General features: G+C 40.2%; 2 protein-coding genes across 2 annotated transcripts in view; both read left to right on the forward strand.

Moving 5' to 3' along the window:
- LOC139945915 (uncharacterized) overlaps positions 1–5,125 on the forward strand; it is a 30,569-nt gene extending 25,444 nt beyond the window's left edge. The window contains exons 26-31 of the mRNA XM_071943431.1: positions 192–647; positions 789–1,179; positions 1,431–2,195; positions 2,414–2,835; positions 3,298–3,526; positions 4,014–5,125. Coding sequence (XP_071799532.1) covers positions 192–647; positions 789–1,179; positions 1,431–2,195; positions 2,414–2,835; positions 3,298–3,526; positions 4,014–4,189 — 2,439 coding nt within the window. The 3' untranslated portion in view covers positions 4,190–5,125. The remainder of the gene's footprint in view (positions 1–191; positions 648–788; positions 1,180–1,430; positions 2,196–2,413; positions 2,836–3,297; positions 3,527–4,013) is intronic.
- A 4,732-nt stretch (positions 5,126–9,857) lies between these two features.
- Positions 9,858–13,626, forward strand: LOC139945916 (uncharacterized). Its single transcript, XM_071943432.1, has 3 exons — positions 9,858–10,056; positions 12,214–12,301; positions 12,783–13,626. The coding sequence occupies exons 2-3, from the start codon at positions 12,214–12,216 to the stop codon at positions 13,097–13,099; spliced, it is 405 nt and encodes a 134-aa protein (XP_071799533.1). The 5' UTR covers positions 9,858–10,056; the 3' UTR covers positions 13,100–13,626.
- Positions 13,627–24,136: the final 10,510 nt, after the last annotated feature.

Raw genomic sequence — 24,136 nt, forward strand, 5'->3', positions numbered from 1 at the left:
ATGAAAAAGACATGCAGCCCTAAAATTGGGTTGTTAGTATTAAAATTCTCTTACTACACCCAAAAATCTTTTGGCAGGAATTCTTTCAACCGTATTGTACAAGCGTTTTTTGTTGTTATTTTCCATTTAAACAAGTTAACCATGGAATATGATTGAAGTTTCTCACTGGCAAACCAAACTGTTTTTTATAGGAGGTATACAACAAACCTGTCGTGCAGCAGCGCATTTCAGAGCTTAGAGAGAAGATCATGCAGCTGAAACAGAACATCACTGAAGAGTACAAGAAGCTGCCAACTCTTGAAGAGCTCAAAGACTTCGATAAGCTCGCTGAGAAGTACCCAGTCATCTTGGAAATCAAGGAGAACCTGATTGAACTCAAGGAAAACATCACCGAGAAGATCCCCACCATTGAAGAGCTGAAGGGCAACTGGACCATCTTCAGACAGAACGTCGAGGACAATTTGATTGTCCTGAGAGCCAACATTGAAGACAATCTGATCGTCCTAAGGGCCAACATTGAGGGCAACTGGACCATCTGGAGGAGTTACATCGAAGGAAACTACACCATGCTGAAGGAAAACATCATTGAGAACTACCCAGTCTGGAAGGCCAAGGCAACCGAGTTCCTTAACAACGTCACCCAAAAGGTAAGAATTTTAATTGCTCCACAAAAATAGGTGAAGCCATGTTTGTTTATGAATCGCTGCAACGACAGAAAAAAAACAATGATGCAAAACTACATTTGACAAGTCTCTCTAATGTTGTAAAACTTAAATTTTAATATGCAGGTGGAAGTGATCTATGAGCTCGTAAAGAAGGAGTATCCCAATGCAAAGATCCATGCACAGAATCTCATCAAGATGATCAAGGAAAAGACACTCGAGGTCCGTGCTGAAATTGAAAGAGTTGCTCCCATCTGGGTCGAGAAGGCTAAGGAACTGGTGCAGAATTTGACTGACAAAGCCAACGAGTTGTACCCTGTCTACGTCGAACAGCTGAGAGACTTGATGGAGAACCTCCGTAACAAGATCGACAGCGAGTACCCACAACTGAGGATCAAGGTCGAGGAAGGAATTGAGAAGATCAAGGAGCTGATCGAGTACCTGAAGGAACTCCGTAAGCAGATCCCAGTCGAGAAGATCCTTGCTCTGCGTTACTACAGACCATTCAGCTCAGAAGGTGAGTAACAAAGACAACAAGTGAATTTATACAACAAATTTACCTCAACAACTTCTACAAATTATAGAAGGTCAAAATTATTACCCGGGGTGGGGGGCTTCCATAAATCATTACTTATTTTAGTTGGGAAAAAAATGGAATGTGCTGAATTTGTTGGCACCAATACGGAATCTATAAACATAAATTCAGTGAATAAGAAAGATTTTTGAGGAAATACTCAAATTCACTTACATCTTTATTTATTGCTACAGCAACTGCACTGATCTTTGATTCACTTCATGTCCTGACCTTCGACAACCATCTGTATGAGCACCCCGGATACACCAACCCTGAATGCACATACTTGATGGCCACCGACTACGTCGACAAGAACTTCACCTTGTTCAGCAACCAAGAGAATATCTTCCTGGCTCTGAAGGGTGTCCACATGAGGATCAACCAAGACAATGTCGTCTACTTCAATGGTGCTGTGGTCCCCCAGGACATCTCCTTCGAGGATGAAGAGAAGACCGTCACCATCTTCCACCAAGGTCCATGGGTCAATATTTCCTCCTCCTACGGCGTTAAGGTTTCTTGCAACTCAAGGAACTTTATGTGCTCCGTCTCCCTCAGCTCATGGTATCATGGCAAGACACGTGGACTCCTCGGAAACTTGGACCGCGAGGCAAGAACAGACCGCATCAAGCCCAATGGCGAGAATGCAACAGACATCATCGACTTTGTCAACGCTTATGAGGTAACCCACCGTCCAGAGTGCCAGATCAACCGCTTCAACCGTCCCAACGTTCAGGTTCCCGGATGTAGCCAGAGAAACCGTGTTGCTTTTGAGGCTCAGTGCATGGAGAATTTCAACAGTCTAGAGTCTCTCCTGCAGCCTGCCTTTGAGACCTTCAGCCCAGTAGAGTGGCTCCAAGAGTGCAGGAATCTAGCTGACCAATGCAAGGATATCTGTACGCTCACCAAGGGTTACACTCATCTGGCTCGCACCAAGGAGATCTCTGTCGTTGATCCATGTGGTAAGCACAATCTTCATTCTTCATCTTCAATTCATTCACATTTACAAAAACTGTTTTCAGAACTTGTCCCTAAATTAATTTAGAGTGTTGGTCAAAGCAAACTATGACTAAGCATTTTTTATTTTATTTTTTGATCTAGTGGATTTTCCAAAATCTTGACTATCTGCTTCATTTCGGCAAAACATTTTAAGTAATTTTTGCCCTTTCCAACATTACAGAACAATGTGGTGACCGCCCAGTAGACTCCATGTGGATGGAACGTAAGGTTGTCAACAGCGCCGACATCGTATTCGTCGTCTCAGAGAACAAGCTCTTCAGAGGTCCAGAAGTCCTTGTCAACCTCAACACTCTCATCAACAAGTTGGACAACACTCTCCGCAAGGCCAGCTCTCCAATGGAAAACAACATGTATGGTCTAGCAGCCTTCGGCAGCAATGGTGTCCATGAGGGAGATCACAGCCACACCATCAACGGTTACCTGATGAACACAGCTGCCAACATGCCCAAGGGATTCGAAAGCCTATATTCCGAAGGTGACTACCCAACAGATGCTTTTGATGCCATCAGTCTCGCCGCTACATACAGATTCCGTGCTGGAGCAGCCAAGGCTATCATCCTTATTGTCGAGAATGAACGCCAGGTAAGAATAAAATCAGACTTTCTTTTGTCCATATGCACTAACAACATCAAAATTTATCGCAATAAATCTTGGGAAACATTTAAAAACAAAAATGAAGCTGCCAAGATAGATGTCATGCTGTAATTAAAATGTAACTGCAGGAGGTGTTATAGTTGTGTATTGCATTGCTTCAAAATCAGTGCACAGTGATGACTGTTGTTGTTTGGACTCAGATTTTACCCATATTGCGTGCATGGGCTATAGGGGCTGTTTGATACAAATGACACCAATTTTAGTCATGTTCCCTGTATGAAGTAGCACCATTGCTTACTAAATCAAAATAGGATCAGTCTACTGGCCCTCCCAGCATTTGTTAAATGCTGAAACTGAAGAAAGAAAAGATACAAAATGTGAAACTTTTCAAAGCTCTTTCTACTCTTTTCTGAACACTTAATAACTGTTGTCCATGTGATGCCTTGGCAGGTTGAGAAATCCTACCTCACTCTCGCTGAAGTCCAACAGAAGTTGAACTCCCGTGGCATCATCCTGTATGTTGTCTCCAACTACGAGTCCATCTCTAAGAAGTCTGCCCCAGGAGCACCAGTCGGTATTAAGTTCGACAAGACCATCATCACAGCAAGCAAGAAAATCAAGGAAGGAGTGGTCAACATCCCAAGCGGAAACTACGCCAAGCTGGCCATTGCCACACGTGGTATGTATTATTCAGTTGTTGATTTCAGCAATTAGGAAAAAACCTTGGGTATCGATGATGGAAGCTGCCATATTGGTGATAAACCAGCGATGAAAGGAACAAAATTGTTCTAGCAGAGCGCAGAGTTGGTCAATGGACCTTATTTTGCGGGCGCCTTACTCGAATGTATCTTTGGTTAGATGGTCAGTTTTTAGGTTTTTACTTTTCTACTTTAGCTCCGTCGAAAAACTCTAATAGGGTCGAAACGTCAGACCTTTTGACTATTTTTTTGCATTTCAACCACAGATCCTTTTGGGTGGTAAGCAGTTCGTAATAGCTAATTTCTCATGAATTTTTATTTTCTAATGAATACGCTTTAAAGACAAAGCACTGAGCTGTTAGTTATCATAATCATTGGATGACGGTATTGGTTTCAATTTTATTTTCTATATTCTCATGTATAAATTACTTATCATGGTTTTTTTTTCTTCTTCTTATTCGCGCACAGGATCCATCTTCCGATTGGACATGCTCCTCTCAGGAAACAATGAGCTCCTCTCGATGTTACCGAAGATCATTCGCAACGATGCCCTTCCCATCATGTCAGGTTCTGTTGAGAGACAGTGCCAGTGCGTTATCAACCAATATGGCCTCGCAACCGTCAACTGCGAGAACATCTGGTAGATTAAATAACATCTCTGTAAAAGGTATCGTAAAATGAAGGTTTTTCTTCACGATCAAGTGGTCTATCTACACTACTAATGTTGAACACTTTTTTTTGGTTGATGGTATTCCCAGTATGACTCTAAACAGAAACCTTCATTTTACAGTACTCTTTGGTAATTTTTTTATCGTGATTGCTGTGGCTTTCAAATTTCTGTATTTTGTAAGTTTTTAAAGTTATGATTTAGTGATTGAAGCGATTATGTGGAGCTTTTATTTAAGTTTGGAAGTTATTAAAACGTTTATTTTATTTTTTTGGCAAGGTATCCAGTTCTAACAACATATTATTGTACATGGTGGAATTTCTTTATTGGTTTATGCACTTAACATGCCTAAAGGTTAACAAAAAATTCTTTATAGAATTTTTGGAAGTAATACGTATTTAAATTGCATCTTATATTCTTTTTACTGCTACAACATCGCAAGATCTTGAAAACGGAGGCCCTTCCAGCAAGATAACTTTCCTTACTTTTACCAAATTTTGTGACTCCAGAACTCTTGTGGTATGTCTTCTTCTGTGTTAGATCTTGTTAACAGATGTCACCCACTTAAGCTGGTATATTATAAGCTAGTTACTAATATTGTAAAAAGTCTGTTATAACGCACTTCAATGCAGCATGGAAAAGTATTTACGCACTAAATGGCACAACCGTTCAGTGGCATCTTATAACTTGCACCTATATATTCACATACTAATAGTTTTAAACAGTTGTAGAACAGGATTTAGAAACCAATTTTAACGGAATGTGTGTAGACTACGATTTTCGTCATCTGTTACTGATTTTATTTGTTTGTTTGTGTACCTTGCCGGTAAACAGTTTTGAATACCAATGCAATTAGTTATTATAAGGAGGGATTACTAAATCAGAAGGGTTAATAAATGTTTTTGCAAGCATATCTTTCACTCTTCTTAGTATTGTTTTTTACTTCTGTCATTCATATTATTTAAGTTAATGGTTAATTAACATTAATAAAAGTCTATTCCTTTGCAAGCTAAAACAATATTTGGTGGAATTATGACTTTTTCAGAGAACTCTTTGTTTTGGTCGGATGTTCAAATGGATATCGTCTGACCTGTGCCCCCCTGACCTCAATGCCCCTTGAAGAACCTTGTTAAGTCGGATTTGAAACTTCGCATGGTGGAGATAAGATATAGAAGAGTTTGCGGTAACACCATGTAATGACAATCTCTAATGAGTTGGAGTGGTTCTGAAAAGAACCGTTGGGTTAACTCGACGTTTCGATCAGTATGCTCTGATCGTCTTCTGGAGAATGCTGGACTCTGATGCTTGTTAAGTCGCTATTATTATTATTATGATGTGAAAGGAGCAGGCCGAAACAAATGCACTCCAATGAAGAGCCAACAAGTCAACATCAATAATATTTATGAACTTCAAAATCAATCCAATTTTTATCACTTCCGGGGGTACATGCGATTTGTCGTGCACAGTTTCAATAGGCGTTCTGTCACTTTTGTTGCACCGTAGTTTAAGTTGCTTTAGAGGTGGGTTGTATAGGCTCCTTCAAATGTCTTATTGTCCATGATGGATTAGATGTCTGTGTTGTTAATGTGTTCCGGTCTTTCATATCTGTTTTGAGTAGGAATGAATATACCCCCGGAAGTGAACGAGAGCACCCTCACACGGTCAAAAATATGGCCCATTGATATCGATCTAAAAATTCATGCATTTTAATGTACCCCAAATATATATGTTTTTTATAAATGTCAATTCTCATGTCGGCCTACCATAGTCTCTTTTTAAATAAAAAAACCCATACAATAAATATGTACAATCGCAATTATGCACAACAGAACAACCTCAATCCAATCAAAGGCTTTAAAAGCGTTGTGTGCTTATCAGATTTTGCTTAAAAATGTGTATAAGGCTATACTTTTCAAATGAAAATGTCAAATTTGTCATTATATGTGTATACATGTACTTCTCGAATGTTGCCTAAAATGTTGACAAGGCTATGTATAGCCTTGTAAACTTACCAAATTTTGCCTTAAAATGTGTACAAGACTGTCCTGTAGCCTTGTATACTTTGTAAGTTTCTTCTGAAAATGGCAAATTTTGCTTGAAAATGTGTACAAAGCTATAAAGGCTATAAAGCCTTGTGTACAGGAAGGTGTACAAGGCCTTGTGTACTTGGCAATTTTTGCTTGAAAAAAGTGTACAATGCTATAGCACCGGTACTAAGCAATTTTTGCTTGAAAAAGTGTGTACAAGGCTATTGTACAAGACTATAGCCTTGTTTGTTTACTAAGCAATTTTTGCTTGAAAAATTGTACAATACTATAGACTTATGTACCTAGCAATTTTTTGCTTGAAAAGGTGTTCAAGCAATTTTTGCTTTAAAAAGAGTACAAGACTGAATTGATCACCATTGGTCTAGCCAATGGTACACCATTCAGTACCATTGGTGATATCAATGGTATAATCATCATGAACACCATTGGTCTAGCCTTTGGTATTGGCACTCCAGAGCCAATGGTCTATCATTCAGACCGTTGGTAATATAATAAAGAAAAAAACAATGGCATATTATACCATTGAACATCTTTGGTCTATAGCGGCAATGGTATACCATTGAAAACCCAGGGGGTATTCCATTCAGTACCTTTGGTGATATCAATGGCATACCATTCAGTACCGGTGGGGCGGTCTCGGAGCTCCGGCGGTCTCAGAGCTCCAGATTACCAAATACGGTAGTATTACGTCATGCCATGCCTGCGCACACCAAGCGAAAGTAGTCGATTTTAGCGCTGTGCCGAGTACACTCTCGTAGTAGACTTAAGGACAAGTCGTTAATTATTGTCCCACGCGGTGCTCTCCGCGCGCGAACTGCTGGTTGCGCAACTACTGCGCTGCCCGACTCCAGGCAGCTCGTAGTAGTCGCGCAACCAGCAGTTCGCCGCAACTCGACTATCTCACCGCGTGGGATCATAAACGACTTGTCCACAAGTCTACTCTCGTAGCTGTCATGGGTTCGCCCATAGCGTGTGGTGAACGAGTGGATCGTATGCGACAGTATTGTGAAAAAAAGTGATCACGTTTATAATAAGTATTTGAGGAGTGGGAATTACAAAGAAGGTTCTTCTGAAAGCCAGAAAAGGGGTTTGGGTTGCCCCTCGGAAAAGCACTCGTACGATAACAAACAGGTCTCGAAGATTTATTCGTGGCGGTAGGGGGGGGCGGGGACTCACGCCCGAAACGACAGCATGCTACGTCTTCCCGGAGAGCTTGGCACGCCAGAGATCTGAGACCGTGATTACTGCGTGCCGAAATCCCCGGTGACGTCACCCGGAGTTCTGAGACCGCCGGAACGCTGAGGCCGCCACACACCTGAGGTGTTATCAATGGTATACCGTTGAATTGAACAAAGGGTCGGCCATTTTGTCAGGTGATTCCCGCCCGTGTTAGTTCGCGACGTAAAATGAAAACCATGCAATTTCGAGTAATATTTGTATGGATTATTATATTCTACTTTTAAAATATGTTTCTAACCATTTTATGCATTTCACAACAAACTCGATCAAAGGCATAAGCCATGTTGAGATATGGCGGACACAATGCTACAACACTATATAAGGTTTGGGTATATTTGTCTGTTTACACCCAAACCAAACAGTACACTCCTATCACGGTCCGCCATACCTCAAAAAGGCAATGGCAGCGTGTTCTTTTCATATTGGTATGAAGCGACGTAGACTCAATCCTTCTTGAGCCTACGTCTTTTGCATAGTTCCATTATATAGATTGGTCAATAACTTGTTTGTGTTCAGGGATACAAGGAGGAAATGCTGCATGGGAATTAAGTGAGTTCAGATGCCGTATAGTAGAAATGTTTCACGCCGTAGGCCTTATTCTTTCACGGGTAAATGTTCGTGTAATAAATTTGCCATCTTCTCTGAAATTAAATCACTATAAAGGGGGTTGTTTCTATAACGAAGTTTTATCATCACCAGCTCTTCTATCATGATTTTTACCAGGTACGTTTTTGAGTTAATGAGTAAAAGAACCCTGATATGTTGCTGTTTATAATCCAATTCCAAACCAAGCTTAGGCCTACTTGATTCATAAACGTATCGACTGGAATATATTTATAACAGGATATTAGTCGGATACCAAAAAAGACCCTCCCCGCCCCGGCCCCCCACATACATCAAGGTTACGCCACTACAATACCGTGTGTCTCAAAAAAAAAACTATACACTTTTTGAAATGGCTGCCGAATAACAAATAAATGATTCTTTGGGGAAAGGTTTAGGTGTATGGATAGCTTATGGTCTCAACTTTCATATGATACCTAAAAGTCCGAAAACAATTCATGATTGGTTGAGCACCACTCTCTTTTGTGAAGGGTTTTTGAAAATTAGGGTACGCATGAATTAGCCTTCCCTTTGTGAGAGGTAGTCCTTTGTAGCTTACAAGACGTCGGCTACTTCAGGTCAATGGGTAACCTGATGAATAAATAGCCAACATCTTTGACATTCCTTCTTTCAACAAACCGTATTTGAATAATCAATTTACTTAATCCCCGTCTGATTATTAAGAAAAAACAATGAAATGTTCAACTAATCTTACAATAACTGAAATGTGGGGTGAAGGTCTTTATTCAAAGTCACAGATGTGTAGAAAAAAATGTAGGGGGCCTACCATCACCCCATCCTGACTCATATGAACACACCACTGAGAAAGTAACAATGCTACAAGAAAAAATGCAATTCCTGTTTACTCATGCATAAAACAAATGGTTTAACAAACCATAGTATAATTCATTCAGCAAACCCAATCTGATTGCAATTGATCATCATATCACCATCAATTTTGTAAGCTCACAAAAGGCTAATTCCTGCGCAGCCTAATTTTCATACCCTCACATAAGTGAGCAGAGCTCACCCAGGCATACATTATTTTCGGACTTGTTGTCATACTTTCATATTATGAAAGTTGAGACCATATAAGCTAGCTATACATCTAACCTTTTCCCCCAGAATCAAATACTTTTCATTTGGCAGCCATTTTAAAAGTGTATAGTCTTTTTTGAGACACCCTGTAGTTCTCATCATCGTTCTCATAGTGTCAGACAGCCATACGATAACCCTAACGAGGGAGCGTTTGTTAATCTCTCTTGGTGCAAATCTACCAGTGAAATAAACTAAGAATCGAATAAGTGCATGCCAGACAGACTCCAATAAGACTTTCCTTTTTGTTGGATGAGTTTTTGTCCTCCAAGGACGCTACTGGACACTGGTGTATAGTTCTCAGTAGTGTATTGTGAAGCGTTTGTTAAGCCGTGGTTAGTGCGAATTGAAATAAACTATAAGAATCTTCCCATTTCGAAATAGTTCATGCGAAACAGAATCCAACCAAGGATTGCCTCTAGTATAATAGTTATCAGTATAAGTGTCAGATATAGCTAAAAGTGTTCATAAGAAACCGTTTGTTATTAAGGCCGTGGAAATCTCCCTTTGCAAATCCACTGTGGCCGCCATAATATTCATTTTCTTTGATTGTAAAAACCTTTAACCCCGTTAACTATTGTATACAATAATTGTAAATACTTGCCTGACAACAAGTTCTGCTTGAAGATTCTCTTTTTACTGATGGCCGTATATCCAAACAATTCAAGCATTCTGATTGGCTTCTGTTATTTCACGTGACCAGACAAGTCACGCCATCTTCACTATAAGTAATCGAGACCATCTAGGTTCTAGTCGAAGTCATAACCAGCACTGAGTAAGAGGGACATCAAATCTGTCAAATTGAAAGACGGTATTTCACCAGGGTCAGATAAAGATTAAACTTCCATCAAATTTCAAGGTATGTTTAAATTTATGATGATCTCATGTAATATATCATATTTTGCTTCATCAAATTGAGTTTATTTGTTGTCTATGAGAGGTCGACTGTATCGCCATCTTCTTAATATCGACACAAATTTACAATATTAGTGATAGGCCTACGTAACTTCGGAGATAATGATCTTCAAATCTGAGGTGAAAGATTGATCTCAGATGTCGTATTTTTTGAAATGCCGATGAATCAAAACAAATTGAAATAATCCGCTGCGATGGTATTTTCTGCTAGGGTCTTTAAAGGCACTGAACACCTTTGGTAAAAATGTCTAAGACCAGTAACCCCACTTGGTGTAGGGAACAGTATACATAAGATAAAAGTTTCGTGGCCGAGCGGTTAAGAGCACCGAATTCAAACTCTGGTGTTTCTGATCAGCAGAGTGTGGGTTCGAATCCCCAGCCGTGACACTTAACCATTGCTTCGTCCTTTGGATGGGACGTAAAGCCGTTGGTCCCATGTGTTGTGTAACGCAAAAGAACCGCAGTGCACTTTTCGAAAAGAGAAGGGGTTTGCCCCGGTGTTCCTGGCTGTGGCTGCTGTATGCGCCGTAGCACCTTGTAAACCCTTATAAGAGGCTAAATAATTGGGTCTCAGAATCCATCACTGCAAACTATATACTCAGCGCCTTGAGTACCTCGTTTGGTAGATACGTGCGCTATATAAGACTTCGATATTATATTATTATATTATAAAAAATCTGCGTAAGTTTGACTCAATTAGTGATTAGTCATCGAAGTTGCAACAGAATAATATTAAAGAAAGTTGCACACGTATGTGTGTGTGCTTTCAGACTCGTAATATAATAACACTATAGGAGTGGGATGTGGTAATAGTTTTATAGTAATGTGTGTCCACCAGCGAGCGGGGATGCGCTCGACTTGATGACAAGTCGTTAGCTGCCCCAAACACACATTCTGCCGTCCATGCAAACAGTAGCGAGCTTTCGATTTGTGGCACGGAGCACACAGGACGGAAGAGAGCATAGCACAGTAATCTGTATTCACGCTTGAGTGCTCACGTCCTGGATGTTGTGGACCGCATGGTGATATAGAAATGATTCAAGTCCCAGTCCCCATGAGGGTCCTTTTATTTACAGTCCCATCGCCTAAAAATTATACAACTTTTGCGAGGTTGGCATCCCCCAACCTAGCCCCCTGTGCCTGGCCATTCTCGGGACCACAATAGCTACATTTTGAAGTCGGATATGATTCTTTAGGATCTCTCGCACGAGAACGGGGCTTGAATCAAGTCCATCACAAGGCTCCCCCACCATACAACGTGTACAAACGACATCACTCCGTTGTCGTACAGACCGGACGTTGTTTCACCAAAATTAGCGTTCCGAAACTCTACACGACGGAGTCTACTTCAGTTTGGCGCATGCGTCGATTGATTTTCCTGCTTCCTTACACTGATCTCTATTATACACAATCAGTAATCCCTTACAGTGTATTTTTACCCCAGGAAAGATGAGGCCACTAAGCATTAATGTACGTGTTGTACGAGTACCGTCTTTCTCACATGGGCGCAACCAACCAAGCGTGTCTAGAATACCCTCTATACACGTGTACTTGTGTTGCATCTCCATGCAAACTCCATGATTGGGACGGTAAGGCCATGGAGTTTTCCTCCATAGGGCACACGTAGTTATTGTACCTCATCTTCCCTGGGGAAAAAAAAACACGCTTAGAATTTGTTCACCGTCTTGTGTCCCTACCGTGGTCTTTCGAAAGCACGCTAGTCACAGTGCGATACATTCAAGCAACGGCCGTAGGTAGCGCGTGGCAAGGTCCGTCAGCATTTTCTAACCACCGACTCAGACACATACGGGGATCGAGGATGTGTGCACCGTCCCCCGTATATAACTACACTGCACTTAACAATTACCGACTTGATTTCAAGACTAGGGATGCGTTGAAAACTGTGCTGGTGGCTCCCAAAAGAGTGCACGCTGTAAATGGGGCTACTTTCACACTTAATTATTGTTTAAACAAACAAATTTTATTTTTTTAAATGCAAAATGTCCCCTTGCTTCATAATCTAAAGTGTGCCTTTTTAGGTCAATGGTAGCAATTTTTTTGATCATGTTTTTCAAAAGCAACAAAACTTTCTTCGTTTCAGATGGTATCTCGGTGCGTTATGTTGGTCGCTGTGATGGCGATGGTGGGTCTCGCCATGAGCAGCTGTCCCAATGTGCCCTGGAGGGAACGTAAGTAAAATCAGAAGTGAAAGTTTATCGAGACACTCATATAAGTTGGATTTGAAACTATGCATGCATGGTGGAAATACGGTAATAGTACAGGTTTGCGGCAACACACTACAGTCCCAGGCTCCTGAGTAGGATCATGCCGGAGCAATGTCCAGCTTTCCCACGCATCATCGAGTCATTTTCCCGCCTCTATTTTCTCGCCTTCGGTCATCACCAAACAAATCGGCGCCATCATGCTTAGGCAGCATGCAGCATCAGAGTCCAGCTTAAGACTTTCAGCGCATAGTCGAAACGTCGAGTTGAAACCAATGTATTTTTCAGAACCACCCCAACTCATTTAGAGATGATCAGTACATGCGGGGTGTTGCCGCAAACCTATACTATAAAGACACTCACCTTTGCAGAAAAAAAAATAACATACAGTTTCTGTTCGTATACAGCATTGAGAAAGCTGACTTTTTTTCTATCCTTTTCTTCGCAGATGGCAAGCCATACTTGACTCTGCAAAAGTTCCCATCCAGACCATTGACCAGGGCATCGACGTACTGTCAGAACTGCGGCATGCAACTCTGCACACTGGCTCAAATGCAGGAAGCTTACATCAATGGCTTCAGATCGCAGCGATGGGGTATGTTCGAAAAGCTGGGACATGACATGCGTGCCTCTGACTGCACCAAGTACGTCGCCCGAAAAGAATGCTATGCAGTGTTGAACTCTCCTGGCGCCAGTCCAACCGGGATTATTCCCTTTACTCCTCGTGTGGCATCTGTTCAAAACGCGTGGTGTTGCGGCAAGTAAAAATTGGACCACGTCACAGGAAACTCATAGACTTGACTCAAGTCCCAATCCGCGAGTCCTTTTATTTTCAGTCCCATCGCCCAACGACAGAAAACTCCCCAAACCTGGACGTGTCCCCCCCCCTCCCCAACCTGTGCCATTCTCGGGAACACATTTGCTTTCATTTGACGGCGGTATGCTCAGGGACCTCTCGCACGAGACCGGGACTTGAATCAAGTCTAGAAACTCGATTGATGGGTGAACCAACCGTCGGGCCATTTCAATTTTATGTATATCAAAATTTCCACTCTCGTAGTGCTATACAATGGGAACTTTTGTTCTTCTTCTAAATCGATTCAAAACTAGGAATCCTTAAAAATAACTATCAGTAAAATCTTTGAGGATGGCAATTCTAATGTACGGGGTAAAACAAATTTGCACCCGGTGGCCCCAAACGGTCTTAAAGGAACACGTTGCCTTGGATCGGTCGAGTTGGTCTTTGAAAAGCGTTTAGTAACCGTTTGTTATAAAATGCATATGGTCAGAAAGATGTTGTAAAAGTAGAATACAATGATCCACACAAGTTTGCCTCGAAGTTGCGTGGTTTTCCTTTTACGCCGCGAACTAACACGGTCGGCCATCAATGGCCGACCGTGTTAGTCGACGAGGTAAAAAGAAAACCACGCAATTTGGAGTCATATTTGTGTAGATCATTGTATTCTACTTTTACAACGTCTTTCCACCCATATGCATTTTATAACAAACGGTTACTGAACGCTTTTCAAAGACCAACTCGACCGATCCAAGGCAACGTGTTCCTTTAACCAAGACCGCTGGTATGAGCTGATGAACTTGTACAAATTCTTGATTAGGATGAGGTAATGCATGATCCGGGAATGGTTGTATACATGCTGATCGACACAATGCTCACAATCACCACACGTATCACACAATGATACACCGTGATAGCCCTCCACTTTTTAAACCCTGGATAGCCTACAAGATGTTCAGGCCCGATTTCACAAAGATCACAGAATGATCTTGGATAGCTGCAAATTAATCGTAGTTGCTAAGTAAAATGTGATGTCACAATACAAATCACCATGGTAACACTAGTAATTTGTCTTGCAATGAATTTATATTGCTTTGTGAAATCGGCCCCATGTCAGCTATTAATTGCGATCGAGCCCACTTTTAGTAAAAGGCAAAAATGACAATAATTTTGTTCAATGGATTTATATAAAATAGTTACATCAATAAATCTATACAGGTCGAATCTTTCGTAAACAGGAAGATGTGACCTGTAGTCTAGGTCAGAAAAAATGGTCCTATGTCTTTTGGTTTAGAGTTTACTTTTAATTACAGTTAGGGTAAAGACATTTTCATTTTAACCTTATCGGTAGCGTTTTAAGGTGGAGGAACTTTAGTGGTGGAGGAGTTGTTATTGAGATCCGGAAAACCAAGTATCAAATTTTACTAATTAAATTTAACTTCGAAAAAATCATATTAATGTGGCCTCCGTTTATAGTCAACATCCAACAAAAAATCGTATAATATTATCACAAGATTTTATCTGGACTATATTCAATTTCACAAAACGGAGCCGAGTGAAATGGAATTGCAATATTTGATCTCGTGATACGTGACATGACATTGCCTCGTTCAAACAAACGGGCGGGGAACGATTATGTTTGGGAACGATGGTGCAATGTGACTAAAGAGATACTCATTATTAGAGTGCATTGTCGCAGCAGTAAATGAATGGCAAAAATAATGGATGACACGTGACGTGAGTTCCACCAATCAAATGACAAGGACATATCTTTGTTGGTCCAGTATAATTTGTTGGAAGATATATCGAATTAGTATCCGTCTGTGGGAATGTTGGCTTATATGAATAACTAATGGATAGTCCTACTTTATGTTGAACTAAAACAGTTGTTCTCATTTTAACGAAGAATGTATAAAATCAAACAAGTTGTTACTCACATAATATTATGCAGTACAAATAAAACTAAACACCAGCAATAACAGTCTTAGTTTGTGCACATCTTTAATTTTTTGTACATGGGCTCTTAAAGCCATTGGACCCTTTCGGTAAACAGTATTGTCCAAGGCCCACACTTCGTGTATCACAACTTCTATATCAAGTAACAAACCTGTGAAAATTTGGGCTTAATCGGTCATCGGAGTCGGGAGAAAATAACGGGAAAACCCACCCTTGTATCCGCGCGTTTCGCCGTGTCATGACATGTGTTTAAAATAAATCCGTAATTCTCGTTAACGAGAACTGAAATTGTTTTACTGTTTTCTCAAAAAGTAAAGCATATCATGGAATACTATTTCAAGAGAAGTATTTCACCACTACCTTCTGTAAACCCTGTAAGTTATTTGTAAATCTGTGAACTTTTTTTGTTTTCTGTACCAAAAGGATCCAATGGCTTTAATGTCCTAATTAATGGGCAACATGTATTTATATAATAATGATAATACTTAACGTTTCTTCACAAACAAAAAGAAAACCCAGTACAGAAATATTTCAGCTGATATGGCTTAAGATTTTGTTTAAGACTAAACTAGTGGACAAGTCGTTAAAATGTCTGTCGCGGTGATAGCGTTCCAAATCTCCCCGCGATTGCCGCGGTATCGCGAGACTGCTGGCCCAGCGAGACTCACCCTCTCACGACTATAGCTCCCCACGGCGCGCACGCGGCACCACAGATGTCAAGCACGACCCCAGATATCACGCACGAAAAAAGACCAGCGCGACCGGCGGAGCCGCGAACTTCGCCGCTCGCGCTTGTTTTTTTTCGCGCGTTTTATCTTGGGGTGCCGCCGCCGCGTGCGCCTTGATTAGAGGCTATCACGACTATACGGGATGGGGAGTAGAAGTTGGCAACCAGCAGTTCGTGCGAGAGCACCGCCACAACTCGACTATCTCACCACGGCAGACCATCAACGACTTGTCCAAAAGTCTAGTTAAAAAAGCAAACTAAAGATTTAACTGGCCAGAAGCTTCTGGCCAGTTAATTCAGCTTTTGGCTGCGACTCGTGTTCTTTTGAATAAACCATTTTGAAGTGAAATTAAAAAAGTTTCCCCTGTATAAAAAGATGCACCATTGCCAAGACCCCTCAAGTATATCCAATCTTGGTTTATAACAAAACTATTCGATTATTTACACTTGGTACTCGATGTGTGCCATGGGATGGTAAACCATTCCCCCATTTTGTCTCTTAAGGTGTTCTCAGGGATGTGATTTCTCCGTTCAAGATAAAAACAATACGGAACACCAGATTGCAGAGTAGGGTTTTCAAAACCAAAAGATAGTATAGATATAAGCAGGCTTTTTACCCACAAACGATTGCGCTCACAAGCTTCCACGCTTTGAGCTCATAATTCAGGTTTTTTTCATCAGCCCATCACATCTCTGTCTTCTGGACATCCCATGAACTCTTCAGATTATTGTCACGGTCCCCCTTAATTGGGATGGGGTGGGATGGGGGTGTTATCCCAGTATTAGATGAAAAGAGTACGTTAAAATATGGGAACATTTTTGTGTGTATCGTCCTGGGCCCGATTTCATAGAGCTGCTTAAGCAGAAAATATTGCTTGCAATTGTTCTGCTTAGCATAAATGAGCAGGTTACGAGTCACAAATTGTACAGGCGACATGTCTATAAGTTTGGCTTGTAGCCTTATTCCGATGAGCATAAATTTGTTGTGCTGAGCTAATTTTTGTGTTTAAACAGCTGTATGAAAGTCCTAAGATTAATCCGAAGTTAGGAAGATTTTGGTGAAATCGACTGCAGTTCTTTGATTATGGGATGAAAACTTGAATTTGTTTGTTTAATTATACCAGGTCTTTGGTTCAAATAGTGTTTTATATGGAATTCGAACTTTCTTTCCCTTTTTGAAAAAAATCCCGGGAAGGCGTTATAATAATTACTGTGTACCTGGAATTTGGGCTTTCTTTCCCTTTTTTACATAATCCTGGGAAAGTGTTATAATTATTATATGGAATTTGGGCTTTCTGTCCTTTTTGAAATAATCCTTCGAGAGGGATGGTTGTGACACTACACTACGTATGAAGCTTTGTGCATTGTTGTAGAAACACAATTCAATTCAATTTATTATAAAGAAATTACCTTCCAGTGTGCATCAACGATAAAAATCACACAAAAAAACAACAATGCATACAAATACAAACGGGACAAGATACACAGAGACATAGGTATTTACAACCACCTAAAAATACAATAGGGAGATGAAAAAAACCTTAAAAAAGCACCAAACCAACAATTTAGGAGGCTTACAAAAATTGACAGTAATGCCAGACAACCAGGACAAACAGAAAGATAACAAAAGCAGGGAATTATCTGTTGAATTTGGAATTGAACAGGTGACAAGCATTAGGCAAGAATGACATTCTTGAATGCTTAGTGTGTGTGTGGCTGTGTCCCTTTAGGGCCACCATATTTTGGGGTTCTCAACTTGTGCAGACAACATCGGTGACGACTTGACGCATGCGCAAAGCCTCAGCAAGATGTAGTCACATGTCAGTCGACGTCTTGGATGCAAAATCTAAGGCCGTGTCCGAATTGGCGACTTCGGCTACAGCTACGGCTAGGGCGCGCGCGTCTGACATTCTTCAACACTGACAGACGCGCTGATCTAGCCGTAGCTGTAGCCAAAGTCGCCAATTCGGACACGGCCTAAAGCTGCATGTTGTCTGCAAGTTGTGTCGTATGAGGCGCCAGCTGTAAACTTGTTACATGTATCTAACGAAGTTATTTACATAACAAAAATAATTGTATCCACTTACAACACACAACGCTTTCGTTGCCCTATATAATGAAAATTGTCGAATATGTATATCAAAAGACCTGCATGGAGCAAAATTAACAAAATGAATTTACATATAAAAGAAATCATCATTGTTTGCAAAATAGAAACAAAAATGAAATCGCGTGAATAATTATATATAAAAGCTTCGTACAGCAATGAGTGGGTAGATGGCATTATAATTAGCTTTCGATCCAAACTGGACCTTCTTCAGAGGCATAAACAAGTACGAAAAAAATACATTTCCTTTTTATAGACAAAGGGGGAAATGGATTAAGGGAAGGGTCCATACAAATGGGAACATTATAGCCAATCAAAGTTTAAGAGTTGAAAAACCACTGGACCCAATTTCATAGAGCTGCTAGGCACAAAACAATTGCTTATCATTACATTTCTGCCTTGATAAAAACAGGCTTACCACAGTTGCATATTGCTTGTTACGTAGTCAGCTGTTGCTTGCCTATACTGAAAACCACGTGGACATTTTGTTGGTAGGCTTACTAATCCTCTTTTATCAAGGAAGACTTTTTGCCAAGTAAAAGTTTTGTGCTGAGCAGCTCTATGAAATTTGGCCCTGGTTGCTATGAACCACCGCTGCTTACTCGCTGACAGTTAGTTTTGCGCATGTGCGAAGTTGTTGACGAGCGCTCTCTTGAGTCAAAACCGTAAACAAAACATAGCCTTTCAACCGTTGAAAACGATCTGGGGTCATCGCGATTTTTGACCAATTAAAAGCCAAGATAGAAAACTAAACATGAATATGCAATGAAGTTAGTTGCGATGGTCGGATTTTGAGTCGAATTGATCCTTCAAAATCTACGTAATGTGAATGTTCTTGTTGAGAAATAGACCTCACACGTAAGAAATATATAACAACTAATGTTTTCCACTCAAAATTGAGATAGCAAACCCTTTGAAAACAATTCCCTGTTTATTTTTGTAACACATGACGACGTTCTGGTGAAGCATTTTTATCAAGAGTAATGTACACAAGCATTGGGAAATTGTCGCTTTTTGTGACGTGTGCAAACTGTAATAAACATTGTGCATTGTATGCGTTTGTTTAGTTTGTATGTGAAACATGTGGGCCGCGTCAGAAAAACGTTGGTGGAATCCCACTAATTTTAATTAATCCAGAGGGTTTGCTGCTATATAAACGGAATAATTTGATAGAATAATAATTTTCCTCTACAACAAACATTGTTTTAATATCAGGGAAATTCAATTTTACTCACAAACGCCAACAAAACTCATCGTTAAAGTCATAGAAACATGCACAAAACAGCGATGGGGTCACTGCTGTGAATAATTTATCTAATGAAAATCTCGCGCATGCGCAAAACTATTTGGCACTCGATGTAGAGCTCTGAACAGCGGTGGAACCTAAGATCATGGATGTAGGGGCAGGCACTTTGCTACGAACCCCAAAAGGAGTATGAGGACAAAGGATGGTCGTATGAAAGAATGGATTACTGGACCAAAAAAGTAGTGTGTAATGCATTGTACGTATAACAATGCAGGGAAACGTGAAAGGGTTGGATTAGAGAGCAATTTGCATGATGCACCTAATGGACAAATTAAACAACAACAAGATCAAAGGTGGGGTGTTTTCAAAAGAGGTATTGGGTTCGGGGCTGTAGACAAATGGGTTACCACATACCACTACAAATGGAGACAGTTTTTATAACCAGGGCCTATATATATATATAAAAAAACTTATTGACCGAACAAATTTCGTATTATTTTACACTTTATTTACAGAAAATAAATACACAAAAATAAATTCTTCAGGGTTGGACTGTCTTGAGTTGGTGAATCCGGTGTGATTCTCTATGCTTTCGGTGTGTGTCATGTATTATTGTGTGGTTTAAAATTTATTATTTGTTAATAAAGGTAAAAATAAATCATGGATGAATAATTGATTATGTGTTATATAATGAATTGTATGTAAATAATTGCGTTTAATAAAAAAAATTACATTTGGCGCCCCATAGAGTCACGACCCCAAAACTATGGTTATGACGTCACTTGGAAAAAACACAACCGTGGTCGACATGAACGAGGTCCACGTTCACTCGAATCTAAAGGTCCCTACAGGGTGAACGCGGACTTCGTTCACGTTGTATAGTTAGCCTTTATTTAAGGCGCTTCGCTGCGTCGGTACTCTCGCTGGTCTCTTTTCTTGAGTGGCATGAGTGACATATTGGTGCCGCGTGCGCCTTTCTAAAGGCTACGTTCACGTCGAGCACGGCTTTGATTTTTCTAAACGTACGGTTTTTTAAAAAAACTCTTTCGGTAAATCATCCAAAATTAATTTGCCACACAAAACATTGTTCCCGAGGCCTCACAACCAAGGGTTTAGAATAAAACAAATTTTATCTCACCTTGGACTCGATTGAGACTTTTACTCAACAAAAAAGTCTCTACACATTCCTGGGACCGGGGTTTTACTGTGGAATGTTGCCTCATTGAAGATACTTCTTTGTTATGCGAATTTCCAAAACTCTTTGTTTTCAAAGCACTCATTGTGGCGAATCATTCAGTTGGACCATGGCAGGATGGAGGGCAACATCTTTCAGCTTTAACGTGGGATATGGACATTGGTTTTATGAAAAAAACTCTTTCGGGAAGTTTATAAATTTTATAATTTGCCACACCAAGCATTGTACAATGGCTCTTTATTAAAGTCTTCTGGAAATATAATTTTTTTTCTTTCTAACATAAGAGTATATGCTTACAAACAATAAAACAATTTTTTTAGTAATTGTTTGTCACGATGTATATGTTTAAAAAATATATAAAGTTGTTTGGGGGGCTGACTCCGCCTACCCCTTTTGTGACGTCATTCAAGGCAGACTTTGCCTGCAATGCGTATAGTAAACACACGTGCAAAGTACATGTACGTCTAAGTCGTGAGTTGGTACATTTCAAAGAGTGTTTTTCTGCATTCAGCAGCAAAACACCTGGTCGGCATTGCCGGAAATTTTTTTTTTTTGTTGAAACGTACAAACTCACGACTTGTTCCGTACATGTACTTTGCAATTGTGTTTACTCTACGCATTACAGGCAAAGTCTGCCTCGATTGACGTCACGAACAGCGCCCTCTCGGGTCGGGGTCTACTCTTAAATTTGTAAATAACATAAGAACTGATTTATTTAAAACCTTAGTTAACTGTTTATTCACATTCAACTCATCAAAACACATATATTAGTCACAAAAGCTTTATTTTGAAAAAATACCACTTCCAGGTGACTTTAAAGGTTTTAGTACAAAGAGTTTCACAAAGTAGTCTAGTTTAGACTACACGGACATTAAAAAAACCATTAAAAGCATTACATTTTTCGGTGTTTGAGATTGCGAGTATAGCTGTAGAATCACCTTACTTCAGTGTCAAACTTCACGACCGAGCCCAGCACATCCTTCCAATGACATCTTGTTGAGGTAAGGCTTATGTGACCTATGAATTATTTAACCATCTCGTGCGCATTGGCCTCAATTGAGGACAGATACTAGTTCACTCACACAAAAATGCATCCAAACAAGATAGAAAATATAGTTGTATAATACCATCCAGTGCAGTAAAGGCCTCTGCATCTGTTTGTCGTCTTCAAGTGGCAGATAGAACTGTCCTGTCATTGAATGGCCTATACTTTGTTCAGTGGTCATACTATGCCCGTCGAAAACCACAAGTTTTCGCGAATATTTTTCAGCTTTCTTGCAAAGATTAGCAGGTTAAAAAAATATTATTGGTTGTCATAATTATACTCTATACAATCTATCTGTCAACAATCAAATCATGTCAATAATCTCAAATCATGTCAGCAAGAGTACGAACAGTACTGAAGAAACAGAATAGCACCGATTCTTCAAAAACTTTTCCAGAAATCCTTGAATGATGGAACACTGAGTCCCTGGAGAGGAGCAAATGTCACACCTGTACTCAAAAGAAGCGACCTTTCAAACCCGGCAAATTACCGACCCATATCACTATTAACATCTATTTGTTGTAAAACTCTTGAGCATAATTATTATTCACTCTCATATAATGTCGCATCTTGAAGATCATCATATCCTATCAGATGAACAACATGGTTTTAAGGAAAGATCATGTGAAACCCAACTTGTTATAAGGTACACGTTGCCTTGGATCGGACGAGTTGGTATATAACTGAGCGTTTGTAACCGTTTTTTATATAGAATGTCAGACAACTCGTCCGTCGGACAACTCGTCCGTTCGGCGGTTAATGTTGATCATAATTATTTACAAATTATTGTTTATCACAAGAAGTGTGGTGTTCCAGTGAAGCCATACTTGCAGAAACATCTGTTAGTGACTATCTCGAGACTTTGTGTAAAAAACAGACTATGAGATGACCATGGTATGACTCTATGTGTGGCCAGCTAGTCGTCTTCAATTTATTCAAAATAAAAGATTTTAAAAAAACCACACAATTAAAACATTAAATAAGTAAAACATTATACAGCTCTATTATCAGAATATTTACTTTTATTTACTTTATTACCAACAACAATAACAACTCGATCATTGCTCTATGGTACAAGCAATGAAAATGCAGCGGGTCATGGTAAAAAAAATCAAAAAATCAATTATCCGTTTGCCCGGATATAAACACACCCACCATAATATACCCCCTCCCCCCGGGGAATGCCCTTGCATTATTGCCAAGTCGCTAGTCAGTACATCCCCACCCCAGGCCGCTTTTTACCCCTCCCGCCCCGTGCTAAGCCCCGTCACGGCCATCCGTCGACTTGTCTTGACCCCAAGTCGAGTTGTCTGACGGTTGAATAAATCATCCGTCGAGTTGTCCGAACCGTCGAGTTGTCTGAACCGTCGAGTTGTCCGAACGGACGAGTTGTCTGGTCTCCGAACGGACGAGTTGTCCGACGGACGAGTTGTCTGGTCTCCTTTATATAAAATGCATATGGTTTGGAAAGATGTTTTAAAAGTAGAATACAATTATCCACACAAGTTTGCCTCGAAATTGCGTGGTTTTCCTTTTTACTGCGCGAACTAACACAGTCGGCCATTTATGTGAGTCAAAAATGTGACTCCCATAAATGGCCGACCGTGTTAGTCGACGAGGTAAAAGGAAAACTGTGCAATTTCGAGGCATGTTTGTGTGGATCATTGTATTCTACTTTTACAACATCTTTCTATGCATTTTATAAAAAACAGTTACAAACGCTTTTCAAAGACCAACTCGACCGATCCAAGGCAACGTGTTCCTTTAATGTTATAGATGATATCACAAGATGCCTATAGACTCCAAAAGCCAGATGGATCTCATAATAATGGACTTCTCCAAAGCTTTTGACAAAGTACCTCACCAGCGACTTTTATGGAACCTCCTCCCAGCTGGGCCCAATTTCATAGAGCTGCTAAGCAAACAAATTTGCTTATATTAGCATTAAATTTCTTCCTTGATAAAAACAGGATTACCAACCAAATTTCCATTTGTTGCATATTGCGTGTTACTGGTATTCAGCTGTTGTTTGCTTATCCTGAAAATCACGTGGAAAGTTGGTTGGTAATCCTGTTTTTATCAAGGAAGAAATGTCATGCTAAGCACATTTTCGTGCTTAGCAGCTCTATGAAATTGGGCCCCGCTGTGAGAGAAGCTCCCTCACCTGATACAATCAAAAAGTGTCTACTCAACTTAAACCTGTTAAGAGTCAGTTCAGGTAAATAATTGACATAGTTGCTCACGGTCAAAAAATGATTTTTTTTTTATACTTTGTAGGTGGAAGGGCCTTGGGGTGCAAGTAAACAAAATTGCATTTTCAATTCTATATATAGCCCGTTGCCATGGTTACGGCTCATTTTGTTTTTGGGCCATTTTAGGCCGATTTTGGGGTCTGAAAAACTGGTTTTTAGCTCATATTTACAACTCCACCCCACCAAAATGCAAAATTATTTCAAAAAACCTTTTATATCACTACAAAGTGTCATCCTTGGCCTTCCTTGAGAAAAAACCTATTGCTTTAAATATCACCCTTGTGCTATTTTTGCATCATGCATTACAGTATGTTTTTAGAACCTGCAAAATCGACATTTTTACCCTATTTTTGGACCCCAAAATGTCAACTTGCCAGGGGTCTCAGAAAATTTTCCTTTCGGCTGTGATTAGGGCCAACATTGGTCTTTCCATATCTGGTGTCAAAAACTTGGGCAATTGTATCCTGTTGTGACAGTA

The sequence above is a fragment of the Asterias amurensis genome, chromosome 13 (assembly GCF_032118995.1).
Source record: "Asterias amurensis chromosome 13, ASM3211899v1".
Classification (NCBI taxonomy): Eukaryota; Metazoa; Echinodermata; class Asteroidea; order Forcipulatida; family Asteriidae; genus Asterias; species Asterias amurensis.